A 23,154-nucleotide genomic window follows, 5' to 3' on the forward strand; every position below is an offset into this window, starting at 1 on the left:
ACTTTATCTATATTTGTACCATTTCAATTTAACTATAATTTTATACACATTAGATATATTTATATTAAATTATAATTATAAAAAAATGAGGATATTCAATGAAATATTATTACGCTAAATGATCTACTTCAATTTAAAGGATAATTAATTTTTGAGTTAACTAATTAAATAATTTATATTTCAAAATAAATTAGGCTAATTAAATATTTTATATTATTAGGCTAAATTTCCAAATCAACGTTTTTTGACAAAATAGTAGGCTTTAGGAAACCCAAAATTAGAAATTAGGGCCGAGTGATGGTTCAAATGGTTTAACCATCTAAGTAAACGGGGAGTTGAAAACATTTAATAGAACATCATAAAAATTTAATTCATTTGTGTTCTATTTAAAATAATAAAAATTAATTAACCATAGTAAAAATAATTTATAAATTACTTAAATAAGATAAAAATAATTATTAATTATTATTTTGATAAAAGTATTTTTATTAATATAATAAAAACAAATAAATTAATAAAATGTAATAAGATAACTTAAAAACTAATATCCATTTAAAATTAATATAAAACTAATAAAAATTTATCTAACAATTATTAGTTTTATAATTAATTTTTACTAATGAACTTAAATTTCATTGAAAAATAAAAACTTAATATAATTAATTAAATTTAATAAGGATTAATAAAAAGAAAAATTAATAAAAATCTATTAACCTTAAGTATAGTTTAATTAATCTAAAATCAACTTAAATTCTATTTTTTAGATTTTCTGCCACTATACATGATTCAATTTAAAAGAGGAGTAATTTTCAACTTAAATTCTATATAAAAATTGGGAAAATTATAAAAACCTCTTTTGGTTTTCTAATAATTTAAAAGAGGAGTAATTTATATTTTTTTTGACCCGAACAAAAACCTCCCATATTGTTTTGAAAAAAGGTACAGATGTTTTCCTTCCATTAGCATTCGAAATAGAAAGTGTTGATGTAATGCATTAATTTTCTTTAAATACCAAATTTACCCTTAACCAACTTTTATAGAATTAATTACAAAAAATATCTTTATAAAAACTTTTTACCTAAAAATAATGCAAAAATAATTACAAACCATAAAATTTAAAAAATTAATAAAAGTTTAGCATTAAGATACAAAAGTCAATACAAATTTATCTAAAGCATAAAAAATTAATCACTCTCACTAAAGTACAACTTGAATTATGGTCTAATAAACTAAGCATAGCCCAAAAATATGCTTATATTGGACTTAGAATGAGCACCGTTTAATTGGAACTTTCATAAAGCTCCTTTCTCAATTTTTACGGGAGGCACATACTAGGCGTGCCTCTGCGTAATGCATCCCAAAAACACGTGGACTCACATAGGAATGTGTTGGAACACGTGAGGCATACACCTGTTGTACAGAGGCAAGGCATGTACTGAAGCATATGCCTTGCAGGAGGCATGTGCCTCTGGCATGCTTTATACAAGAAGCATCTGCCTCACATCTTTTTGATGAGTCTCACGTGTTATAAGATGTAATTGGTGGGGGCCGATTTTATCGTGGTTCCTATTTCATATTATCATCTTTTTAAGTGCTAAAGGGGGAAAAATCCCTCCAATCGATTGATTCTGCCAATCAGAATGCCGGCTAGGGTGTGAACAAAGCTTTAACCAGAAGGTTGAACTGGAATCAAGTCTCTCCTGTGATAGGTTTGTTTGTTTTCTTCGATGTCTTTGTCAAATTTGCAACGTTTTTGTTGAGCTTACTTATTTCAATGCTCAAGCTTGAGCATACAATGTAATTTATTTTTTTCCTCTTTTCTTCTGTTTTTTTTCCTTCTTCTCTGTGGTTGACTGTGTTCTTGGATAATCATCCTTTGAACAGTTTGACTAACTGACATCTTTCTTCTTCTTTTTCTTCTCCTTTTCTTCTTATTGATCCTCTTTTTATTCTGGAAGACCAAAGATACTGCTGTTCACTGCTTTCCGTCTTTGAAATTCAAAGTTCTGACTTTCTAATAGGAAACCAGTGGCTACAGGTATGGGGCTATGAGCTATTGGGCTTATCGACTTTTGTTAGCAATCTTCTTCAAAACTCTGTTTTTCAACAAATAAAATGTTGTTAGAAATAATGTAATACTGCGTTAGTTTAGCTACTTTAGTATTGGTTTTATATGAAGTTTAAATTAAACTTTAAATATTAAACAGAAGTTAAAGCTTGTTGTTAGCATCATTTGGTAGTTTGAAGCTTGCTGTTTGAATCTTTTGATCAAGTCTCAATCCTTAAAGTTCTTTTGTAATCCGTTTTGCATGGTTGAATCATGAATGTGTTGTACATTGTTACTTGGAAATGAATCTTGAGTTGGGAACTTGGGATTTAAAACCCAAGTATTGAGCTTATTGGCAATTTGACATTTGAAACTATGTTTTATGTATGCTTTCGTGCTTAAATTACAGTTTTTATTAATATAATGCTTTATCATTATTATTATAACTACAAAAAAGATACATATTACGCCTCCTTGCACTCGGGAGGCTTATGCCTCCTACGTTCTGAACTACACCTCATGCCTTTCGGTAGTGGAACCAAGGTTAGAGGCGTATCGGGCAGTATTGGTGGGTTTTTTAGTTTTTTTTTTTTTTTAAAATCTGGTTCAGAGGGGCCGGTTTAAGGTCTGTCCACCCCCTGAACTGGTCAAAACTCTGATACACCCTTTGTAGGGGCATATCGGAAAGCTCCCAATATGATACGTATTGGCCGATATGTGTAGATATTTTGAACATTGAGTGGAACACCTTGTTTACACCTCCACATTTTAAAACATTGGTCCCATATGAGGAGAAGCACTAGTTGTTGCAGTCTTATGTACTCCATTAGCCATATTTGAACCAGTGTTTAAAACGCGGAGGTGTGACGCGAGGCGTTCCACTACCTAGAGGCGTGAGGCGTAATTCAGAACGCAAGAGGAGTAAGCCTCCCAAACACAAAGAGGCGTAAGCCTCCTTAAGAGGAGGGGGGTTATGAGGAGGATGAAAAGGAAGGGGGATCTCATTTTTTCTTTATTTTTAATAAAGATCTTTTATATTAAGAAGAACAAAAATGCATAACAGTAGTTCAAAGGGGGGGTCTTGTCGAAGCGAAGGCGAGCGAGCGAAAAAACAAATTGGGCTGCATCGAAAAGGGAGCGGGGGGTTTGGTCGCCCCCCAGCCGAAGGGACAGGGGGCAAACCATTTTCTTTCGCCTTATCTTTTCTTCCCTTCCCTTACTTTTCTTTTCTTTCCTTTTCTCTTTTTTTTCTTCTCTTTCCTTTCCTTTTCTTTCCCTTTCTTTTCTTTTCCTTTCCTTTCCTTTCCTTTTTTTCTTTTTTCTTTTTTTTTTTTTTATGTATTTTCATATCAGATGTGCATGAGGCACAAGAGGCATACGCCTCTAGCATGGTTCATGAGAAAAGTGTAAGAGGTGTACGCCTCAGAGGTGTCAGTGCCTTTGGCATACGCCTCAGGGCGTTTTGGGAGCGCCTCGCCTGGAGGCGCGCCTCCAGGCGTACGCCTCCCATGCCTTTTAAAACACTAATTTGAACTTGCTATATGTCCATGGGGCCCCAAACCCTTGTTAGGCTTCTTCTCTCTCCTAAGGGCTTTTGGTTTCAAATGAGGATGTTATGTATCTGTACACCTTGTGTACCTCTTTCTCTTTCTAATGAAATCAGTTAATTTTTCTCAAAAAAAAAAAAAATCCAGCATGTATCCTTAGTGTGTTTCTCTCCTCCACAATGTGTGTGCACTTCAAACTTGTTTTTTTTTATCCGCAAAGAGGAATTTTATTTAAATTAATAGAACAAAGTTGCAGCGTTATTGTAAAAGCTGCTGCTTGTAAACTCCCTGTTTGGCTAATGAGTCAGCCAGCTCATTTGCAGTCCTTCTGATCCATGTGAAAGAAGCATTGAGTTCCCTTGCTAGACTTTCAACCTCCCTTAGGGAATGTCTATAAATTCATTGTGCATTACCCTGCTGTTAGACCATGCTATCACCATTTTTGAGTCCCCTTCAACCTTCCCAAGTTTTTAAAATTTGCTTGTTTGGTAAGTTTTAGGTCCTGAAGTAGTGCTAGTAGCTTAGTCTTTATTGAGTCATCTACCCCTAAAGGTCCTAAACACACCACCAATGCTTGTCAATCCCAGGTTTCCTACAGAGCTCTCATCAAAATTCAGCTTTATTTTGTTAGGAACTGGGGGCTTCCATTCCATCACCATGTACTTCCTTCTCACCTCTTCGAGGACTCACCGAGGGCTCTTTCTTTTTAGGGGTTGCCTCTCTCTTTTTTCTGTTTATATTCCTACAACAGAGCATCGATCTGCTTCCAAATCCTCTCTAAAATTCTCATTTCTTTTTCAAAAAGCACTCCCCCTCTTACTTTTCATACCCAAACACCTCAATATCAACCCCCCTCCACTAGCTGTTCTCTCCAGTTGTGAAGCCAGAGCACCTGTTTCAGGCACAGAACCCAGATTAATACCAAAAACCGAATGGACGATCATACCTGAGCCAATGGGAAGTGAATGATTAGACACATGAAACGAGGTCCCAGTATTAGAGTTTGGAGCTAGGGTCTTTCCTTCTGTCTGATCCAGTTATGGAAGTTCACTAGGTTCAACCATTACTTTGTCGACCAAGACATCTGAAGTTACCTTAGAAGGTTGCCCCCTGCTAACCAGTGCTTCTGCGCAAAGCAACAGAGATGAATCCTGTCTCTCTAAACTGATATCTTGAGTAGGTTGAGTTATAGGAAAAGGTTTGTTTGTTAGGTGAGTTGTACCCTGTACACCTTCTGTAGAAACTGCTATTTCTACTGTATCCTTGTGTGACACACCAACTGGAGTGAAACTGGCCTGTTCATAGCTGTCGGCACTCAAGTTCTTTTCCTTTTCATCTTTTCCAGGGGCAGTTGGACCATTTAGATCTTCCTCAAAATAACAGCCCAGTGTTTCCATCATCTAAAATATCCCCTGAAGCTTGCAAATCTACACTGCTGAGGCTGAGCGTATCTTCAGTTTTCAAATCAGTGAAACCCTCCTCTTTTATCTAAAACTGCAACTGTAGATTCTCAACATCACTACGTCTGATGCACCTAGGATTTGCGTCATTCCAGTGATAGCCTAATCTACCTACTGATATGACCCAGAAATTTCACACACAATTCTCAGACTAACAGCAGAAATTACTCAACTCAAACGAAAAAAAGAAACTGGTATTCATTCAGAAGAAAGCATTAACAGTTGGTCGGTTCTTCGAGAGACCGCCGGCTCTCCCAAACACTCGCAGCATTCTTCACTCAAAGACATGTCCTCCCCCATCCCCCAAAGACCCTTTTTATACTCTTCTGACAGCATAACTGACTCCCCCTATAAATGCCCAGCTGGCCAAGTTATAAATGCCCAACACTCTTCTTATTCCCTTCTGGCTTCCTCTATAAATGCCCAGCTAGTAAGCCCCATGTGTTCAATTATTTCCCCCCTTAACTGATTGCTGACCTGGCTTATGCTGCCCTTTCCTTCTCCTAGCATACATAAGGTTAATTGGGGGCCTATCACTACCCGCCGCCCAAAGTCTAACCTTGTCCTCAAGGTTAAAATGAGGAAATTGGTCTCGAAGCAAGTCAAAAGGCTCCTAAGAATCTTCAAAATTAGGCAGGTCCCACCAAATGAATAAGCACTTCCAAACCAGTAACTCCAGGCATAGTGGATGGACGCACACCGCACACTGATATGTCCCTGCACAGGCCAAGCAACAGCATCACCCAATGCACAGATGGTGTGTCTGCTTTGTCACCTCCTGAAGCATGTCAATTTCCTCCAGCTTCGCGTTTCCAACCTTCAGCCTCTCCATGATCCTCCACAGCCATCCTGTCCCCTCCCTGCATGGTGTGCACTGCCCACTACTTTCATGCTTGTAGAAGTAAGAGCCTAGCAATTGCATCCACAATATCAGTTGACTTGTCCATCACAATTACAACAGCTGTCCCTAAACCCGTTTGGACAGCCTTGAGTGCATCATAATCCAACAACACATCATCACATATGTGCTTTGGAATCAATGGAACAGAATAACCCCCTAGTATCACTGCAAGCAAATTATCCCATCCACCTCTAACTCCTCCACAGAGCCTCTCTGTCAGCTCCTTCAATGGAATACTCATCTCCTCTTCAGTTGTACAAGGCTTATTCACGTGGCCTGAGACATAGAATAGCTTTGTCCCAGAAATTTTCTTCCTGCCAAAACTAGCAAACCATTCAGGACCACGCCTTAAAATGGTGGGGGAAACCACCACAGTTTCAACATTTGTAACAGTTGTTGGACATCCATATAGCCCTGCATTAGCTGGAAAAGGAGGCTTCAACCTTGGTTTTTCTTTGTTTTCCTTCAAGGCTTTCCAACAATGCCGTCTCTTCTCCACAAATGTAAGCATCAGCCCCATAGTGGATATGAACATCAAAATCATATCCAGATCCACATGCATTTTTTCCCAAAAGTCCAGCTTGATAAGCTTCCCTCCTTGCCGTCTCAAGGTTTTTCCACTCATTTACATACTCTCCCCTTATGTAGATATAAGCAGCAGTGGCCCGCATACCAACCCCTGCAATCAGGCAACCCTCTAGTAGTTTATGTGGGTCATGGCGCATAATTTCTCTGTCTTTACATGTTCCTGGCTCACTCTCATCAGCACTGACAACAAGATAAGGACGGCCATCAGATACTTTTGGCATGAAAGACCACTTCAGGCCAGATGGAAAACCAGCTCCACCACGGCCTCGAAGACCAGATTTCTTCATTTCATTGACAATCCCATCAGAGCCTTTAAGTACCAAGTCTTTAGTTCTATACCAGTCACCCCGCTTAATGGCACCTTTCAGGAAAGGGTCGTGCAACCCATTAACAAATGTTGCTTCAAGGTCTGATTCCGGCAGGCCACGTAAGGGAGCGGAGAGCACCTCGAATTGGCAATGATATTCCTTAACAGTAGAAGACTGATGTAACGAGAAGAGCTGCTCTTGTAAATTACCCTCCTGAGTCGATCGAAAACATTCAAGGAGCTCTTTGAATTCTGTCCAACCACGAAAAGGTTGCCGACTATCTTCCCGGTAATACCACACCAATGCATCGCCCTCTAAACAGATCACGGCCGCATGCAGACGCTCCGCCGGAAGCAAGCCATTAATCTCAAAATAGCGCTCCGCGCAAAGAAGCCAACTGTCAGGATTTTCCCCATAAAAAATAGGCAACTCCAACTTTCGAGGAAGTGAATCAGAAGTATGTTCCGGGACTGACATTGAAAAAGACGTCGGGGAAGCTGCACTCTTCCCTTTGTCAGACGCACGACTTGATGCGACTAAAGGAGGAGCAATGTCAGTTGTAGACAAAGGAGCTGAATAGGCCTGTTGCTGAAGCAACAAATCAAAACGTCTCACCAGATCTTGAACGCCTCCTTCCAGAGATTGTACCGAGTTCTCTAGGGACGAGATCTTTGAACGTCCAGCAGCTACCTTATCTGGATCGAGTCGCTGAAACTCATTGCGTAAGCCATTCATCTCCAAACGAAATCCAGAATGCAGAGAAGACAGGCATTCTTCGAAACCCTCCACCTGCGATGCCACTTCCTTAGCTGTCACCATGGCCGAGGAAAGACGTGCTCTGATACCACTGATATGACCCAGAAATTTCACACACAATTCTCAGACTAACAGCAGAAATTACTCAACTCAAATGAAAAAAAGAAACTGGTATTCATTCAGAAGAAAGCATTAACAGTTGGTCGGTTCTTCGAGAGACCACCAGCTCTCCCAAACACTCACAGCATTCTTCACTCAAAGACATGTCCTCCCCCATCCCCCAAAGACCCTTTTTATATTCTTCTGACAGCATAACTGACTCCCCCTATAAATGCCCAGCTGGCCAAGTTATAAATGCCCAACACTCTTCTTATTCCTAACTGACATAGCTATAAATGCCCCAAGACTCTTCTCATTCCCTTCAGCTATAAATGCCCCAAGACTCTTCTCATTCCCTTCTGACTTCCTCTATAAATGCCCAGCTAGTAAGCCCCATGTGTTCAACTATTTCCCCCCTTAACTGATTGCTGACCTGGCTTATGCTGCTCTTTCCTTCTCCTAGCATACATAAGGTTAATTGGGGGCCTATCACCTACCATTCTGATTAGAACTCTTTGAGCGACTTGAAGAGCTTGAAGAAGACGATGACAGATGGTTTCTATCATCTGTCTTAGATCCCTCGGTCACATGCAACTTAAGCAAGTCATGTGCCTTGTTAGAGCTGTTAGATGGGCTAGCTGACCTCAGTCCACTTGATGCTTCATTTGTTTGGGTCTTCTAACCCCCAAACCATAAGACCCAGTCAAGAAATTAGGCCCATCAGTAGGAATCTGGGCAGGCATGTGATATTTTAAAACTCCACCCTCCCTTGCTTGACTTGGTGGTTCATCCCCCTCCAAGCAATGGATCGACCAGCCTATCCAAAATTGCCTTTTCCTGTAAAATTAAGCAATTCGAGTAGGGGTTTTATTTTCTTGATCAGAAATAGAGAGAATAGATGAATTGTCTCTTCATTTTTCCATAGCAGGTATATCAATCGATCCCCAAAAAAAGTCCTGATAAGTTTCCCCTTTTTACAAACTCCAATATGATGGGTCAAGCAACCAATGCAGCCATTTGTGCATTGCTTAATGGGTCTGAAACCAGCCCACCTTCAATCCAACAATAACTTGCCAACATTTCATGAGCACAAGAGTGGATACAATGTATATCTCCACACAAAAAGAAACTCCAGTCACAAATTTGCAGCTCACCCTCAGACGAGGAAGTCCTAAATCCTTCGTTCATTTTTTTTTTCTTTTTTTTTATCTTATATTTTGAATTGGCTGTACAGGTTGATCTGATTTGGCATGAAATAACCGAGGATTTGAATAAAATGTCATTCATTTAATTCTTACTTTCATCATTTCTTGTTCTGTTAATAAATTCTGTAATTTAAATTTCATTATCTAATTCTAGTACTTAATTTATCTTCCTTTGTTTAGTTTATTTCACTGACTTCATTCTGTAATTTAATTCTTTTTTCTTTCTTACAACTTGATAGAGTTATCTATTGATATTGAGAATTCTATTATTGGTCATGAATTGCAGAATTTCATTTCACTTGTTACTTGTTTTAGGTTTGTTTTAATTGCAGGACTTAAATCTCTTATTATTTGCTTTAGCTTACTCAATTTCTGAGATTTTATTTAACTTGCACTATCAGCATCTTATTAGCTATTGTAGTGTTGCAACATCTAGACATTTTTAATTCTATCTAATTCTGAACACACTTTGAAAATCACTTGTTTCTTATTTGAATCACAGAATTTCGATATATTTGTTATCTGGTTTAACTGTATAAAATTCTGACCTCTCATCATTCCATTTAGACTTGCAATCTATTACTTAGACATGGTCTTCTTATTTGCATTTTTAGCTCTGTTTTATTCTTATTTAATTATTTATGTGATTTCAGTTCTGTTGAATAAGCATCTTCTCACAATCTCAAACATGGCAACTGGATATGGAGCAAAGAAGCTCTGCAACTCTCTCCTTCAATTTAGCTACTCCCTCCGCCATTTTTCTTTATTTCACTCAGTTTCGTCCTCACAAACCCTTGAAGAATCTATCAGAATAGCAATCAATACCAAATCCTACCACCAAATCCCCGACTTACTCCTCTCCTATGAAACCACAAACACTGCCATAAATCAACCCCAATTTCAACAAAACTCAAATAACCCCTTTTCCTTTCTTTCTTCCTTTCCCCAAGCATTCATGAACCAAATCATTGACGAAATTCTCCAATCTTTCATGCATCTCAGACCTCGCTCTCGTCCCAAAATTGCCTACCACTACCTCTTATTCCACACTCTCCAATGCCCCAACCCTCTCCCTCTTGCTCTTGCCATCCTCCAACGAACTCTTCGTTCTGGTTGCATTCCTGCCCCGCAAACACAGCTCTCGCTCTCCTCTGCATGGCTGAATTGCCGCCGAACCCAATCAGTACCCAACATCCTATCTGAGATGCGATTGATTGGATACCACCCTGATTGCAACACCTGCAATTTCCTCCTTTTCTCCCTCTGTGCAATTGACCAGTTGGCTGAGGCTATTACTGTTCTGAAAGGCATGTGTCGGGCTGGGTGCGATCCTGACTCAGAGAGTTATGGGACGGTGATTGGAGCAATGTGTGAGGCTAGAAGGACCGAACCAGCTGCCAGGTTGATGATGGAGATGGTTGGGAAGATTGGCTTGACACCAAGGCAAGGGACAGTGGTGAAGGTGGTGGCAGCCATGCGAGCAAACAGGGAATTGAGGAGAGCGGTTGAATTGGTTGAGTTCTTGGAGAGAGAAGGATATGGGGTTGGGTTTGAAGGGTATGAGACAGTTGTGGAAGGGTGCTTGGAGAGAAAAGAATTCGTCTTGGCAGGGAAGGTGGTGATGGAGATGACAAAGAGGGGTTTCATTCCGTACATCAGGGTACGACAGAGAGTGGTTGAGGGGCTTGCTTGTGTTGGCGAACCAGCACTTGCCTATGCTGTACGCCAACGACTGGCTGAGCTGAGGTCTTAAAGCAGACAGTTCAGTGCGTGGCATAATATTCTTTTCTTCAAAGTGGTAGTATTATTCGACCCACTAGTGACTCCAGGCTCTTGCTCACGAGGCACCACCAAGCATTGAGCCATGCTTCTGTTTAAGTATAATTTGTGCAGGGTGTCTGTTATACAGTAGTAGTGTGTCTCAAAAGGGAAAAAAAGGTTTCATGAATTCCATCTACCACATCAGCACAGTACTCTACAGTGGTACTCTTAGTCATTTCAGAAACTGGAGGGTATGTTTAAGCAATGGTCAGATACCACAGGGTATGTTTAAGTATTTTTTCCTATTTAGTATTATTTTAATTTTTTTACTGATCCCATGCTTTGTAAAGAGTATCCTTGCTAAATTTAGTGGTTATGCTGTTCTGGTTGAAGTTACTTGTTCTAGAGCCATCCAATTTTTGTCATCAATTTTATCAAGTGATTGTATGCATCTTGGCATCCTAACAGCTAAATATTTCGTCATCAGTTTTATCAAGTGATAGTATGCATATTGGCATCCTAGCAGCAGCAGCCTGTATTGCTGTAAACCACAATCCTTTCACAGTGTTCTACAATTCAAGGTAATTGGCTTCTTCTGTTGGGAGTTTTTATCTTTATCATTTAGTTTAATTTCTAATCTTGAACTTTGTTCTTTCTTGAAATTCATTGAGTTATGGAATCTAGTTGATTAGATTAGTTGCATTTCATGCAGTCCCAAACTGTAGATCTCATTGTGAATGGATTTTCTGAAATAACTCTTCTTTATGCAGGGCTAGTCCTCCAGAATGTCATTCCTCAATCCAAGTATTACAGGGCAATATAAAGTAACCAAATATCACTTGGCATGCAGTTCCGGATGATGTTTGAAACTGAAGAGTCAGGAACAAGAAGGTTATTATAAATGACCCATATCCTCTCAGTATTGTAACTGTAATATCAAACATTCACTAAACTTTTCTGTTTCTTTCTTTTGCGTGTTCGTAGGATTCATCTAATGTTTAAAATCATTGGATTGGCTGAAATGTATTTACCATTAAACTGACTCCTTTTAATTTCAAAATTGAAAAGCTTGATTTGTGGTTTCACTTACTTGACACCTCCCCCCTTCCCCCCAACTCATTTAACTCATGCTGATCCTTGATCACGGAAAAAGTTTGAAGTGCTTTTACACCATGGAAAGATTCTTAGTATTTAATTTATAGGTATATGGGCACGATTACAAGCATTAGTGATCTAGATCCTGTAAGGTGGAAAGTTTCACAATGGCATAATCTGTAGCCTGTAGGTATAATAATTGTTCCCCTATTTATTGTGGAACCTAATTATAATCATCAATGCTGTTATATTAATCATACATAACATGGGCTGTGGCAGCCTTTTTTTAATAGGTTGGCTGGGATGAGTCAATAGCTGGGGAAAGTTGTAACGGAGTCTAGATATGGGAGACTGAACCGGTGGCTGCTTTTTTTTTTTTTTTGGTTTGCCTTCCACATTTCTTAAGATCCAAGCACCCAAGGGCCAAGGCAACTAGGATTACCAGGTTTGTTATTTGTGATTTGTAAGCATGGCTAATGGCTAATAATGCCGTGGCAGTTTTTTTTTTTCATAATAAAATCAACTTCATCAAAGCTGGAAATAACTCTTTCAAACTCTGCATATAGGAAAATGTCAACATTGATGAGGCTACCAGAAACAAACATCCTGAATCAAGTTTTGACTTGTGATGGGACTTGATAAATCATGAAGTCTATCCCTTTTATAGGTGCTGGACACAAGGGAGGCATTCTGGAACCTTTTTGTTCTCATCTTATCCTTTTTTGACATCAAACTGCTAGAGAGAAAGGCTACCTTGTAATGTAGTTGTTCATGTTTGCATACTTTTTAAGGTGGTTTTGCAGATAATGAATAACCTGAGTTGGACAACCTCTTAAAGTGGACAATGCCTTGGCTTGGTGATTATCTGCATAAAGGACTCTCGGACTCAGAATGCTGTGTTACGTAGCCTGAGTTTGGTCCAGTGGATGAATATGTAGAACATAGCTGTTACAGATAATTTCCCTTCAAGCTTATAGGGACGATGGATCTTGCAGCAAAACAACCTAAACTTCAATCTACAGAGGCCACCTCAGTAAGCATAACAGCTTGATCAACTGGCAAAATTACCAACTTAATTGAACTAATTAGTCTCTTTCATGCAGCCGCAGCAATAACTGGATGGCGCTAGTTAGCAACCCAGTTGAAATTTAATTAATAAAATACTTCTTTGAAACAAAGCTCAAGACCAACTGTTACAGCCTCAAGTTTTAATGCAATCTCTCCTTACTCATCAGTAGGAAGGGGCAAATTTCTTAATCTACCTTTATGGTTTAGCTAATTGATTAATTCTATTCATACTGTTTATATATTGTCTTAAAATACCTTCACTGTTTCTGACAATTGACATCGTCATTAAATGTTAATGGAAAGAAATGAAATGTTAATGTTGCAAGTTCTGAAAATTTGAACAAAATCACGGTTCATCTTCTTCGAGTTAATGATCGCGAGTGGCGATGGTACTCTTCTTATTGAGGTCATGCGTGGAAGTAAGATTTGTCCCAAGACACAGCATGCTCAATTGCACACAACACTCACTTCTAAACGGTAGGGCTGAACCAGAATTTTAAGTCAATGGTGATAATGGTGGAATATAAATTGAGAGCGATGGATCCTACATACCAAGGGATCAAAGGTATTAGAGGTGGTGGAATCGAGTATGTTACCGTTGAAGGAGTTGGAGATGTCGGATGAGGCTGTGATGGACATCTTACAATGTGCGGTTTTGGGATTTTTCGTGGCTTTCACCATTACTAGAATAACCTTGTCTCTGCAGGCACATACGAATGAGTCCTAGTTGTAGAGTAGTTGTAACTCGTAGTGAGAACGAAACGGACAAGGAGGAAGGAGGGAGAGAGAAAGAGAGAGAAAGAGGGTTGTTGTCATTGTAAATCTTTTTCGTGGTTGAGAATAGGTGGTTTGAGAACAAAGCGGACAGGGGGAAGAAAGGAAGAAGAGAAAGAAAGGGGGGGGGGGGGGGGGGGGGGGGGACATGAGTCAGAGGGGGTTTCGACCATTAGATATGGAAGTGGCGTCGAAATCAAATGGATCTAATAGCCATGAATCTATGGAAGTCGGTGTCAAGAAGAGAGGTGGAGGGGGTTGTTGTTGTCATTACAAATTATTTTCGTAACTAAGAATAAGTGGTTTGAGAACGAAGTGGACAAGGGGATGAAAGGAAGAAGAGAAAGAAGGGGGGTGGGGGTGGGACTAGAGGCGGAGGAAGTTGCTAAGAAGTGGCGTCGAAATCAAATGGGTCTAATAGCTGTAAATCTATGAAAGTCGAAGACAGGGAGAGAGTGTGTGTATAGGTCGAGAGAGAGGGTGGGAGTGTGTACCAACAACACAACCACCGTTGGTGGACGGTGGAAGGAGGGCAGGAGTGTGTATTGGTGGCACAATTGGCGCTTGTAAACGGTGGAACAGGGGAGAATGAAGGCTGAGTGAGAGAGAGAGAGGGGCGGGAGTGTGTACCAGTGGCAGTTGCGTTGTTGGATGGTGGAATAAGGGAGAGCGGAGGTTGAGAGAGATTGAGATTGATCTTTTCTTATTTATTTACTTCGGACAAGAGATTTTCGTCCATTTTTGTTGATTTATGATTTGATCTCACGAAATTGAAGAAGATATGCTCATTCGAGAAAGAGAGATGTTGATTATTTTGTTTGGTTCAATTATTCTGTAACAAAGCTCTAGATTCGAATGAAACGTTAACTCAACCAAGATGTTGATTATTCTGTGCTTGTGTGTGCTTGGGGGACAATGGTCGAATGAATAGTTGTTGCAGCTTCTACCGAAGGCATAACCTTCTTCCAGTTTTTGATTCTTGCATCTCCCTTAAATATAGAACCAATGGAGTGTTTGAATAATGACTGGTGTTCCATCGCCGATGGCGAGGGAAAGGAGAGGAGGAAGAAGAAAAGAGAAAGAGGAGGAAGAGGAGAGAGAGAGAGAGAGAGGGAGAGATCAGTGGTGAGAGGAATCGCCGTAGCTCCTTAGTTTTGCGTTCGAAGGAAGGGAGTGAATAGTAGCCCTTCGAAAATTCCTGTTCTATCTTTCGAGTGAAAGAAAAAAGTTTAAGTATACGTTAAAATGAGATTTTTGTAATTTTTGAGGTCTGATGGTAGTTTGATAATTTTGCAAAATCGAGTGTAATTTGGTCTAGCTAAGATTTTTGGGCCAAAATGTGAAGAGTTGAAATGGGTTTGATTGCTGAGAAGGATTTTGTGTGTGTGGATGAGATTGACCAAAACAAAATCTTTCTCAATGAGTGGGTAAACGGGGTATTTTTGGTTGAAATTTGGTAGGATAGGGTTTTTTGGAGGTTCTGATTTGATTGGTGAGGACAGATTGGGATAAATGGACTTGGATCGGGCAGATTTAGAAAAATGGCTTGCGATTGATTTAGAGCTTTGAAATGGAATCTTTATGCGATGGAGGGGGTAAACAAGGGTATTTTGGGTTGAAATTTTATAGGTGGGTATTTTAGGGTATCTGTGATATGGTGGTCATGTTTGATTGGTTCAGGGGAATCAATATGATAGGAATTTGGGTCAATGAAAGAATTTAGAATGGAATCTTGGTTTGATGGAGGGGTAAATATGGGAATCTTGGGTTAAAACTTTATGGGCAAGTGCTTCGGTATGTCCAAAGTTTAATGGTGTGGTTTGATTGATTTCGATGTGTTAAAATCAAGGGAATATGGATTCTAAGTGTTTAGACTAACGAAAGGCATCAGAATGGAATCTTTATTTGATGAAAGGGTAAATGGAGGAATGTTGAGCTAAAATTTTATGAGTAGGTATTTTGAGAGGTCTTGAGTTTGATGGTGGTATTTGATTTGAGGGTAAAAGTGTATACGGGTATTGATCGAGGCCATTGGATTGGTATTGAGTAAATTCGATGATGAACTTGAGGGTTTTTCAAGGTAAAATTCGGGTTCTTAGGGTTTTTTTTTCCGACATTTCAAAGTGATTAGGAGGGTCTAATGGGAGGTTTTGGGGTAAATTGGAGGTTCAGGTAGCGGACCGAGTATAAATCGGGTGCTAATGGTGATTGGGGAACAATAGAAGGCAATATAATATCAAAATGACAAAATTTGGTTCAAAAGCTTATTGTTGAACAAAACAGTAGCTTGAATTTGGTTAGGACAATGACAACAATTGTTGAAGGATAGCGAAGGAGGGGAGAGAAGAATAACAAAGGAGAAAAAGAGAGAAATAATGGTGTTAGACAATGTATGCCCTTAGCTCCAATTAGATTGATGTACATATACATTTATTGTAAATGAACAAAAGTACATAATTGTTTTATGTTATCATTAGTCTGTTTTTGTGCATTTACCCCTTAAACTGGACACTTATGAGACTCGTGTTAGTTTAGAATGTTCTCAGCCGTTGGATAGACTTAGGGAGTTTATCCTGTCAAGGTTGACACTAATGTGCTTCCAAAGAAGTTGGGGCAGCCTGTCTCAGCTACTAGGGTTTGACCCGAAGCACATGTAATATGTGTTTGTTTGAAGCACTGAACCTAGACCATTTTCCAGATATGCCCTGGACCTTAGAGACTAATGGGCAAAACTGGAAAGTTACACATAACCCCTAGACTTGATTATGGTACTATACTAAGTGTCGGATCGGCTTGTCTTTGATGTGCTAATCAATGAGATCCTTTTGGGGTCAAAACTTGGATATGTTGAGACAGTCAGAGAATTCACTTTAGTGGGCGATCATAGTGATAGGATCAACCCCTTTGTCAGACAAAGTGAATGATCGGGACTGCACTCTCTCTAATGGAAACCAAAACTGCCGACAGTCGATTTCAACAATGCTTGAAATTTATTTTGCAAAATATATTGATATGATATATAATGTATATATATATATATATATATATGTTTCAAGAAAAATGTTTGTAAAATGTTTTAATTCCTAGGACCTATCCGAGCAGAGAGTGCAACACTGCACCTTACAGTCAAGGGTGTTAGACAGTATATTCCCTTAGCTCCAATCAGATTGATGTACTTGATGACATTTATTATAAATGAATAAAAGTGCATAATTAATTCATGTGATTTGGTGTGTTTCTATGTAATACCCTTAAATTGGACACTTATGAGACTCGTGTTAGTTTAGAATCTTCACAGCCGTTGGATAGATTTAAGGAGATTTATCCTGTCGAGTCTGACACTGATGTGCCGCCAAGTTGGTTGGGGTGGCTTATCTCAGTTGCTAGGGTGAGACCTAAGGTACATGTAGTGTGGGTTTGTTTGAAACCCTGAATCGGACCAAATTCCAGTATTGCCTTGGATCTTGGATATAGATGGAAAAAACTAGAATGTTACACCTGACCCCTAGACTCGATTATTGTACTACACTAGGTGTCGGATTAGGTTATTTTGCCAATCAGTGAGATCCTTAGAGGGGTTAAAACTTAGGTATGTTGGGACAGTCCGAGAATTCATCTAAGTGGGTGATCATAGTGATAGGATCAGCCCCTTTGTCGGACAAAGTGAATGATTAGGGAATGCACTTTCTCTGATGGAAACCTAAACTGTTGGTAGTGGATTTCAAATATGTTTGAAATTTGGTTTTGCAAAATATATTTATATAGAGATATACTTATATATTATGGTTTCAAATTGTTTGCAAAATGTTTTAATTCCCGAGATCCATGTGAGTAGAGAGTGCAATACTATACCTTGTAGCCGAGGGAGAGGTCCTCTCTTGTTAGACAATGTTTGATCATTAACGGTTGAGATGTTAAGTGTAAAACCATTAAGAATAATACCTGATAGGCTAATCTTGTATCTGCCCACAGTCCTTGGATTTTCATAAGGTGGCTGGACCCAAGGACCATTTACTATAAATGTTGGGCCCATTAAGAGTCGATGATGATGGACTTATGGGTTCACTGTGTCCTATAGTGAATTCGGCTAGGCCTTATAACAGAGGCTGGATTGAATCCATGTGGCTGATGTGTAGATCGATGTTAGGGTACCATGCCATACAAAAAGAGTTAAGTTAGCCAGCAGATTAAAGGGTAAGTGAGATATGTGACTTAATGGGCCTAAAGCCCATTCCAAACTGGGCTTAAGTCAATTAAAAGGGGGTGGAATTTGATTTATAACCTGATTAGGATTAGATGAAGGATAAGATGAGTCTTATTCATTTAAGAGTCCAGATCCAAATATCAGATTTGGATCAAGAAACTCTCTCCTAATTGGATTAGGAGGCTGATCCAAAGAAGGCTATAAATAGGGGGTATTCACACTCAACAACATATAGAATTCTCCCCAGTTCTTGCTGCCCCTACCCAGTTTGATTTTCACCTGTGGAGCTGATCAAGAAAGGTTATTGATATTGTTTCTTGCTGGAACAAACAATTTGAAGTCATGCTCACCAGCCCTTATTCGATTCTTACTAAAGAATTTAGGTTCTTGTTGAAGAACCATCCTGCTAATCCTGCCTCACCATACAGTGTGTCATCTTTAGTGGAGGCGGGTTTTGGTTTTCTCTTTGGGCATGAACACCTATGTTGGGAGTTAGTATTACTTCGTATCAGGTATATCCATTCATTCCCTTTTGGTTTCAGATATGTTCCAGTTTTGTTTCAAGAACAATCATTGAAAATACAATTTTCTAAATTAGGGAGAAAAAGAAAATTTTGAAATTTTGCCCAACCTTCCTAAAAGGTTTGGCCATCCATATTCTTGAACCAAAATCAAACCTGATTTGAACCTATGCAAATAGGCAGAATCGGTTATACCCGATTTGTGCAAATTAAGGTATTCTCTCAGAATTCGGTTCTCAGTTATGGGCAAATGATCTGGACTTAATTTTTTTAATTATCTGCAATAATTATAGAAGTGTTTTATATTCATTTCTTGAATTATGAACTGTTCATTTGGTGGAGATCAAAATCTTTTATTGGCGCCAAGAATTTTCTTGGTCCGTAAATATTTTTTCACTAGAAGAAGTGTTGGTTCACTTGGAGGAGAAGAAGACGTTTGTGTAGATAGAAGATCAACAATCTGCAATTTACGGAAAACAAATATGCAAACTATGACTAACCTCTTTCTTGTAGGTTTGCAGCCACACGAACATCCCATTGTTATGTTTATTTGCTGATTGTTGATTGCCATTTATCAACCATAATTAATTTCAGATCATCTTGTTGAATTGAATATTGAATTGGACACCAAGCCCAAACACATTCGACCCAGATTGGACCAAACTGGTTGGACCGAATCAGTGACTCAATAGGGATTGTTCACAGCCCTAAAATTTTATAATGGGCTGAGGGTTTGATGGCTGATTGCAAGATGTAATTTGGCCCAACTTGTAAAACCCAGTATTGTTAAGTTAAAACTGCATCAGCCCTGATTCAGCTATATGGGCCGATCTTCTTGTTAGATAGTTTTGTATGCCCTTAGCTTCAATCAGAATGATGTACATTATGAGTTTATTGTAAATGAATAAAAGTACATATTAGATTCATTTTCCGTTGGTATGTTTCTGTGTAATACCCTTAAACTAGACACTTAATGAGACTCGTGTTAGTTTAGAATGTTCACAGCCGGTGGGTCGGTTTGGGGAGACCTATCCTGATAAGGCTGACACTAATGTGCCACCAAGTCTGTTGGGGTGGCCTGTTTCAGCTGCTAGGATGAGACCCTAGGCACATGTAGTGTAGGATCAATTAAATCTTTGAACCATACCAGATTTCCAGTATTGCCCTGGACGTTGGAGATTAATGGGCAAAACTGGAAAGTTACACCCGACCCCTAGACTCGATTATGATACTGCAGTAGGTGTCGGATTGAGCTGTCTTTGATGTACCAATCAGTGAGATCCTTAGCGGGGGTCAAAATCTGGGTATGTTGGGACAATCTGAGAATTCATCTGAGTGGGTAATCATAGTGACAGGATTAGCCCATTTATCGGACAAAGGTAATGATCGGGGATGCACTCTCACTGATGGAAACCAAGACTGCCGGTAGCCGATTTCAATCATTGAGATTTGTTTTGTAAAATATATTTTATATGAGATATAAAAGTATATATATATATTATGGTTTCTAAAATGTTTGCAAAAGGTTTTAATTCTCGGGATCCATATAAGCAGAGAGTGCAACACTGTTCCTTACAGCCGAGGGAGAGGTCCTCTCTTGTCGGGCAGTATTTGATCATTATGGGCTGAGAGGTTGAGTGTAAGACCATTGAGGATAATACCTGATGGACTAATCTTGCATCTGCTCACAGTCCCTAGGTGTTACAAGGTGGTTTGGCCTAGGGACCACTTAGGGTAAGTGTCGGGCCCATAGAGCCCATTTGATGGGTTTCAGGGGGTGCACTGTCCGTAACAGTGTATTCGGTCAAGCCTTGTAACAAAGGCTGGGCCGAACCCATGTGGCTGATGTGTAGATCAATGCTTGGGTCCCACGCCATACAAGGAAGCCCAACTGGGCATCAGTTAGGAAGGCTAAGTGAATACATGACCTTAATGGGCCTCAAGCCCATTTCGAACTGGGCTAATTTAATGAGTTAAATATGGGCCGAATTCTGAGATGGATTAGCAGATATGATAAGGTCTTAACCCTATCCACTCAGAGAGTCCAGATCTGAATGTGATTCAGATCTAGAAACCTCCTAATGAGATTAGGAGAAGGCTAATCTAATATGTAGATAAGATAATGGTTTATCCTTATCACCTAAAGGGATGTCTAATCCAAATCAAATTTGGATCAAGTCCTAATTGAATTAGGAACTTATCCTTTAGGGTTACAAGAGAAGGAAGGGGTGACAGCCTTTAGAAGACACATATTCACATCCTCTTTAGAGCTGAAATCACAGAAGAAAGGATTAAGCAACCCTGTAGAATTCTTTCTTGTCGCCTCCTTCTTCTTGCTGCCTACCTTGCCAGTTCGATCTCCAGTTGTCGGAGAAGTCAAGATTTGATCTTGATATCAGTACTTTGTGAAAGGGTTGATAGGAAGCTGTGCTCACGTGCCATCTTGCTATTTCTTGCGAATGACTAGGTTCTTGGAGAAGAACATTGTTGATTATACTCCATCATGCACTGCGCCATATTCAGTGGGAGCAGTATTTGGATCCTTCCTTGGGCGTGAACACCTCCATTGAGAGATATTACTTCTCCGTATCAGGTATAATTTTCTCCTATTGCTTTTGTTCAGATCTGGTTCAGTTTATGGTTCAAGATTGATCATTGAAAATATGATTTTCTAAATAGGGAATTCGATTCCCAGTTGAAAATGGGAGAATTTTTTTTTGAAATTCGCCCACCTTATTCCGCAAGATTTGGGCATCCATACGATGGATATCTCATCCCTTCACTTCTTTTTGCAGTTCAACCCATGTACCTAGATAATGTTATGTGCTCTAATGGGCTGATACTAATTTAACCTAACTATTTTAGGGTTTTACAGATAATTAAAATTGATTGGATTAATTGTGGTTTTATTTCATGCATGTGATGTATGATGTGTGATGTGCTACGTACATTGGCCATAAGCAGTTGGCCCATGTTAATTTGATAGTGGCTCTTTCGCACACCATGACTTAGTGCACATCATTTCCCTAGTGTCCTTAAGATCATTTGATGATCTTCCTTTTTGATGGACCCTACTTCAACTTCCTGCCCAAGAGTAACCATGTGGAATCCTAGCCGTTTAGGGCCCACCTGAATCTGACTTTAAGAAAGTTAGTGGGAGCCACTTTGGTTTAAGTTAAATAAAACTAGGGCGTAATTATCCGTTCCATCTAGTAAAATATAAGTGCATGTGATAGGGAGATTCATATGATGAACTCTCTAAAGGCCTTTTATCATTGGCATGAAGATGGGTTCTTCAGTAATGAGGAAATGCACCATAAAATTAGGCTACCCATTTGCTATTGGATTTGTTGAATTATTTCATAAGATGATAGGGGCGTCATAGAGCGATGTGGGAGGGGCCTATCATAAAATGGAAGACTCTCTCACAGTATCTTGGCGTTCACAAATATGATGGATAAGCACTTAATAGACAGAAAGGTTTAACCTAAAATGACAATGAATCTTGTTTGTTAGAAGCCAAAGGGAAAGCTCATTTGATAAGTGGATATGATCCTTCACAGAAGGTGGTGGGGTTATGTAGCTGAAATAGTTGGTTCCATGCACTGTATGTGGTTTCCCACATTTCTAGAGACATTTTTCGTAGTCTCCGTCACTGAGATATGAGGGAAATCTCAAAGATGAATAAATGAAAATGGAATATAGATTAAAAGCCATATCTATGTAGTAAACATGAATTAATTTAGGTTGTGGACTAATAATTTGCCTTGCCTTTTATTAGAAATGGCAAACGGATAATTTGCCAAGTTGTTGGACAATAACAAACTTAAGGGCCCAAATTATGTTGACTGGTTTCGTAATCTTATGTTGGTATTAACGTTCGAGAAATTAGACAAGGTAGCTAAGAACCCTGCTTTGGGTCGTCTGGGTGATAAGGTTTCTGAGGCATGTAGGAGAGAGTATCAAGAATGGGAAGATAAGAATTCTCTTTCCCGGTGCTATATCATAGACTCCCTAAAAAATTCGATCAGATTGAAGTGTTTAAGGATATCTTGGATAGTCTGAGGACCATGTATGAAGAGTAGAATCGTTCTACTCGACAAGAGGTCTTAAAGTTGTTTATGACCGCTAAAATGACCGAAAGCCAGATGGTTCATGACCATTATCTCAAGATGATGGGTTACATTAATGAACTAGAGGCATCCGGGTCAGGGCTAGATCATGTCACCAAAGTTGATGCCATCCTAAACTCTTTGTTTCCCTCATTCAATCAGTTTATCATGAATTGCAATATGAATAAGCTAAATGTTAGCCTTCAGGAACTCGATAATATATTGTAGAGGGCTGAAGAACTGATTAAGAAGGACAAACCGATAGCCATGCTTGCTAAAAGTGGCAATTCGGGTAAGAAGAAGAGGGCAAAGAAAAAGCCTCAGAAAAAGGTTAGCAAGCCTAAAAGGCAAAAGAAGGACAAAGCATCGGATGCCTGTTACTTTTATAAGCAGACCGACCACTGGAAGAGGAACTGTCGTCAATATCTTGAGACTAAGAAGCAACGTAATTTCGAATCTTTTATCATAGAGACCAATTTGTTGGTCACTTCTGCTTCCTGGTGTATTGACTCAAGGGTTTCAACTCATTCATGTTACACATTGCAGGGGTTCAAGACAAGCAGAAGGCTGAGTGATGGAGAAATAACGCTCTACTTAGGGACTTCTGCCTACAACTATAGGAATTGTAGAACTAGTTTTCAGAGAATGAACAATTGTACTTAAAGATTGTCTTTTCGTACCTAATTTAAGAAGAAATTCGATTTTTGT

The 23,154-nt window shown here is 39.2% G+C and overlaps 1 protein-coding gene and 1 pseudogene across 9 annotated transcripts; one reads left to right on the plus strand and one right to left on the minus strand.

The window, feature by feature from the left end:
• Positions 1–1,551: 1,551 nt before the first annotated feature.
• LOC104613513 (Pentatricopeptide repeat (PPR) superfamily protein) lies at positions 1,552–13,161 on the plus strand. Of its 9 annotated transcripts, XM_019200507.2 has the most exons (8): positions 1,563–1,709; positions 1,959–2,038; positions 9,565–10,954; positions 11,141–11,253; positions 11,443–11,563; positions 12,047–12,212; positions 12,334–12,800; positions 12,871–13,161. In XM_019200507.2, exon 3 carries the CDS (start codon positions 9,600–9,602, stop codon positions 10,662–10,664), a length of 1,065 nt encoding a protein of 354 aa, XP_019056052.1. In that variant the 5' UTR covers positions 1,563–1,709; positions 1,959–2,038; positions 9,565–9,599; the 3' UTR covers positions 10,665–10,954; positions 11,141–11,253; positions 11,443–11,563; positions 12,047–12,212; positions 12,334–12,800; positions 12,871–13,161. The 9 variants fall into 9 exon arrangements, with proteins under 9 accessions (XP_088755713.1, XP_019056052.1, XP_088755710.1 ...); XM_088899584.1 differs by having other exon boundaries at positions 12,334–13,161; XM_088899586.1 differs by having other exon boundaries at positions 12,061–12,212; positions 12,334–13,161.
• On the minus strand, positions 2,053–9,558 carry LOC104591197 (NADH dehydrogenase [ubiquinone] flavoprotein 1, mitochondrial pseudogene; annotated as a pseudogene).
• Positions 13,162–23,154: the final 9,993 nt, after the last annotated feature.

The sequence above is a fragment of the Nelumbo nucifera genome, chromosome 3, assembly GCF_055504915.1.
Source record: "Nelumbo nucifera cultivar China Antique chromosome 3, China Antique-T2T, whole genome shotgun sequence".
In the NCBI taxonomy this organism is placed as follows: Eukaryota; Viridiplantae; Streptophyta; class Magnoliopsida; order Proteales; family Nelumbonaceae; genus Nelumbo; species Nelumbo nucifera.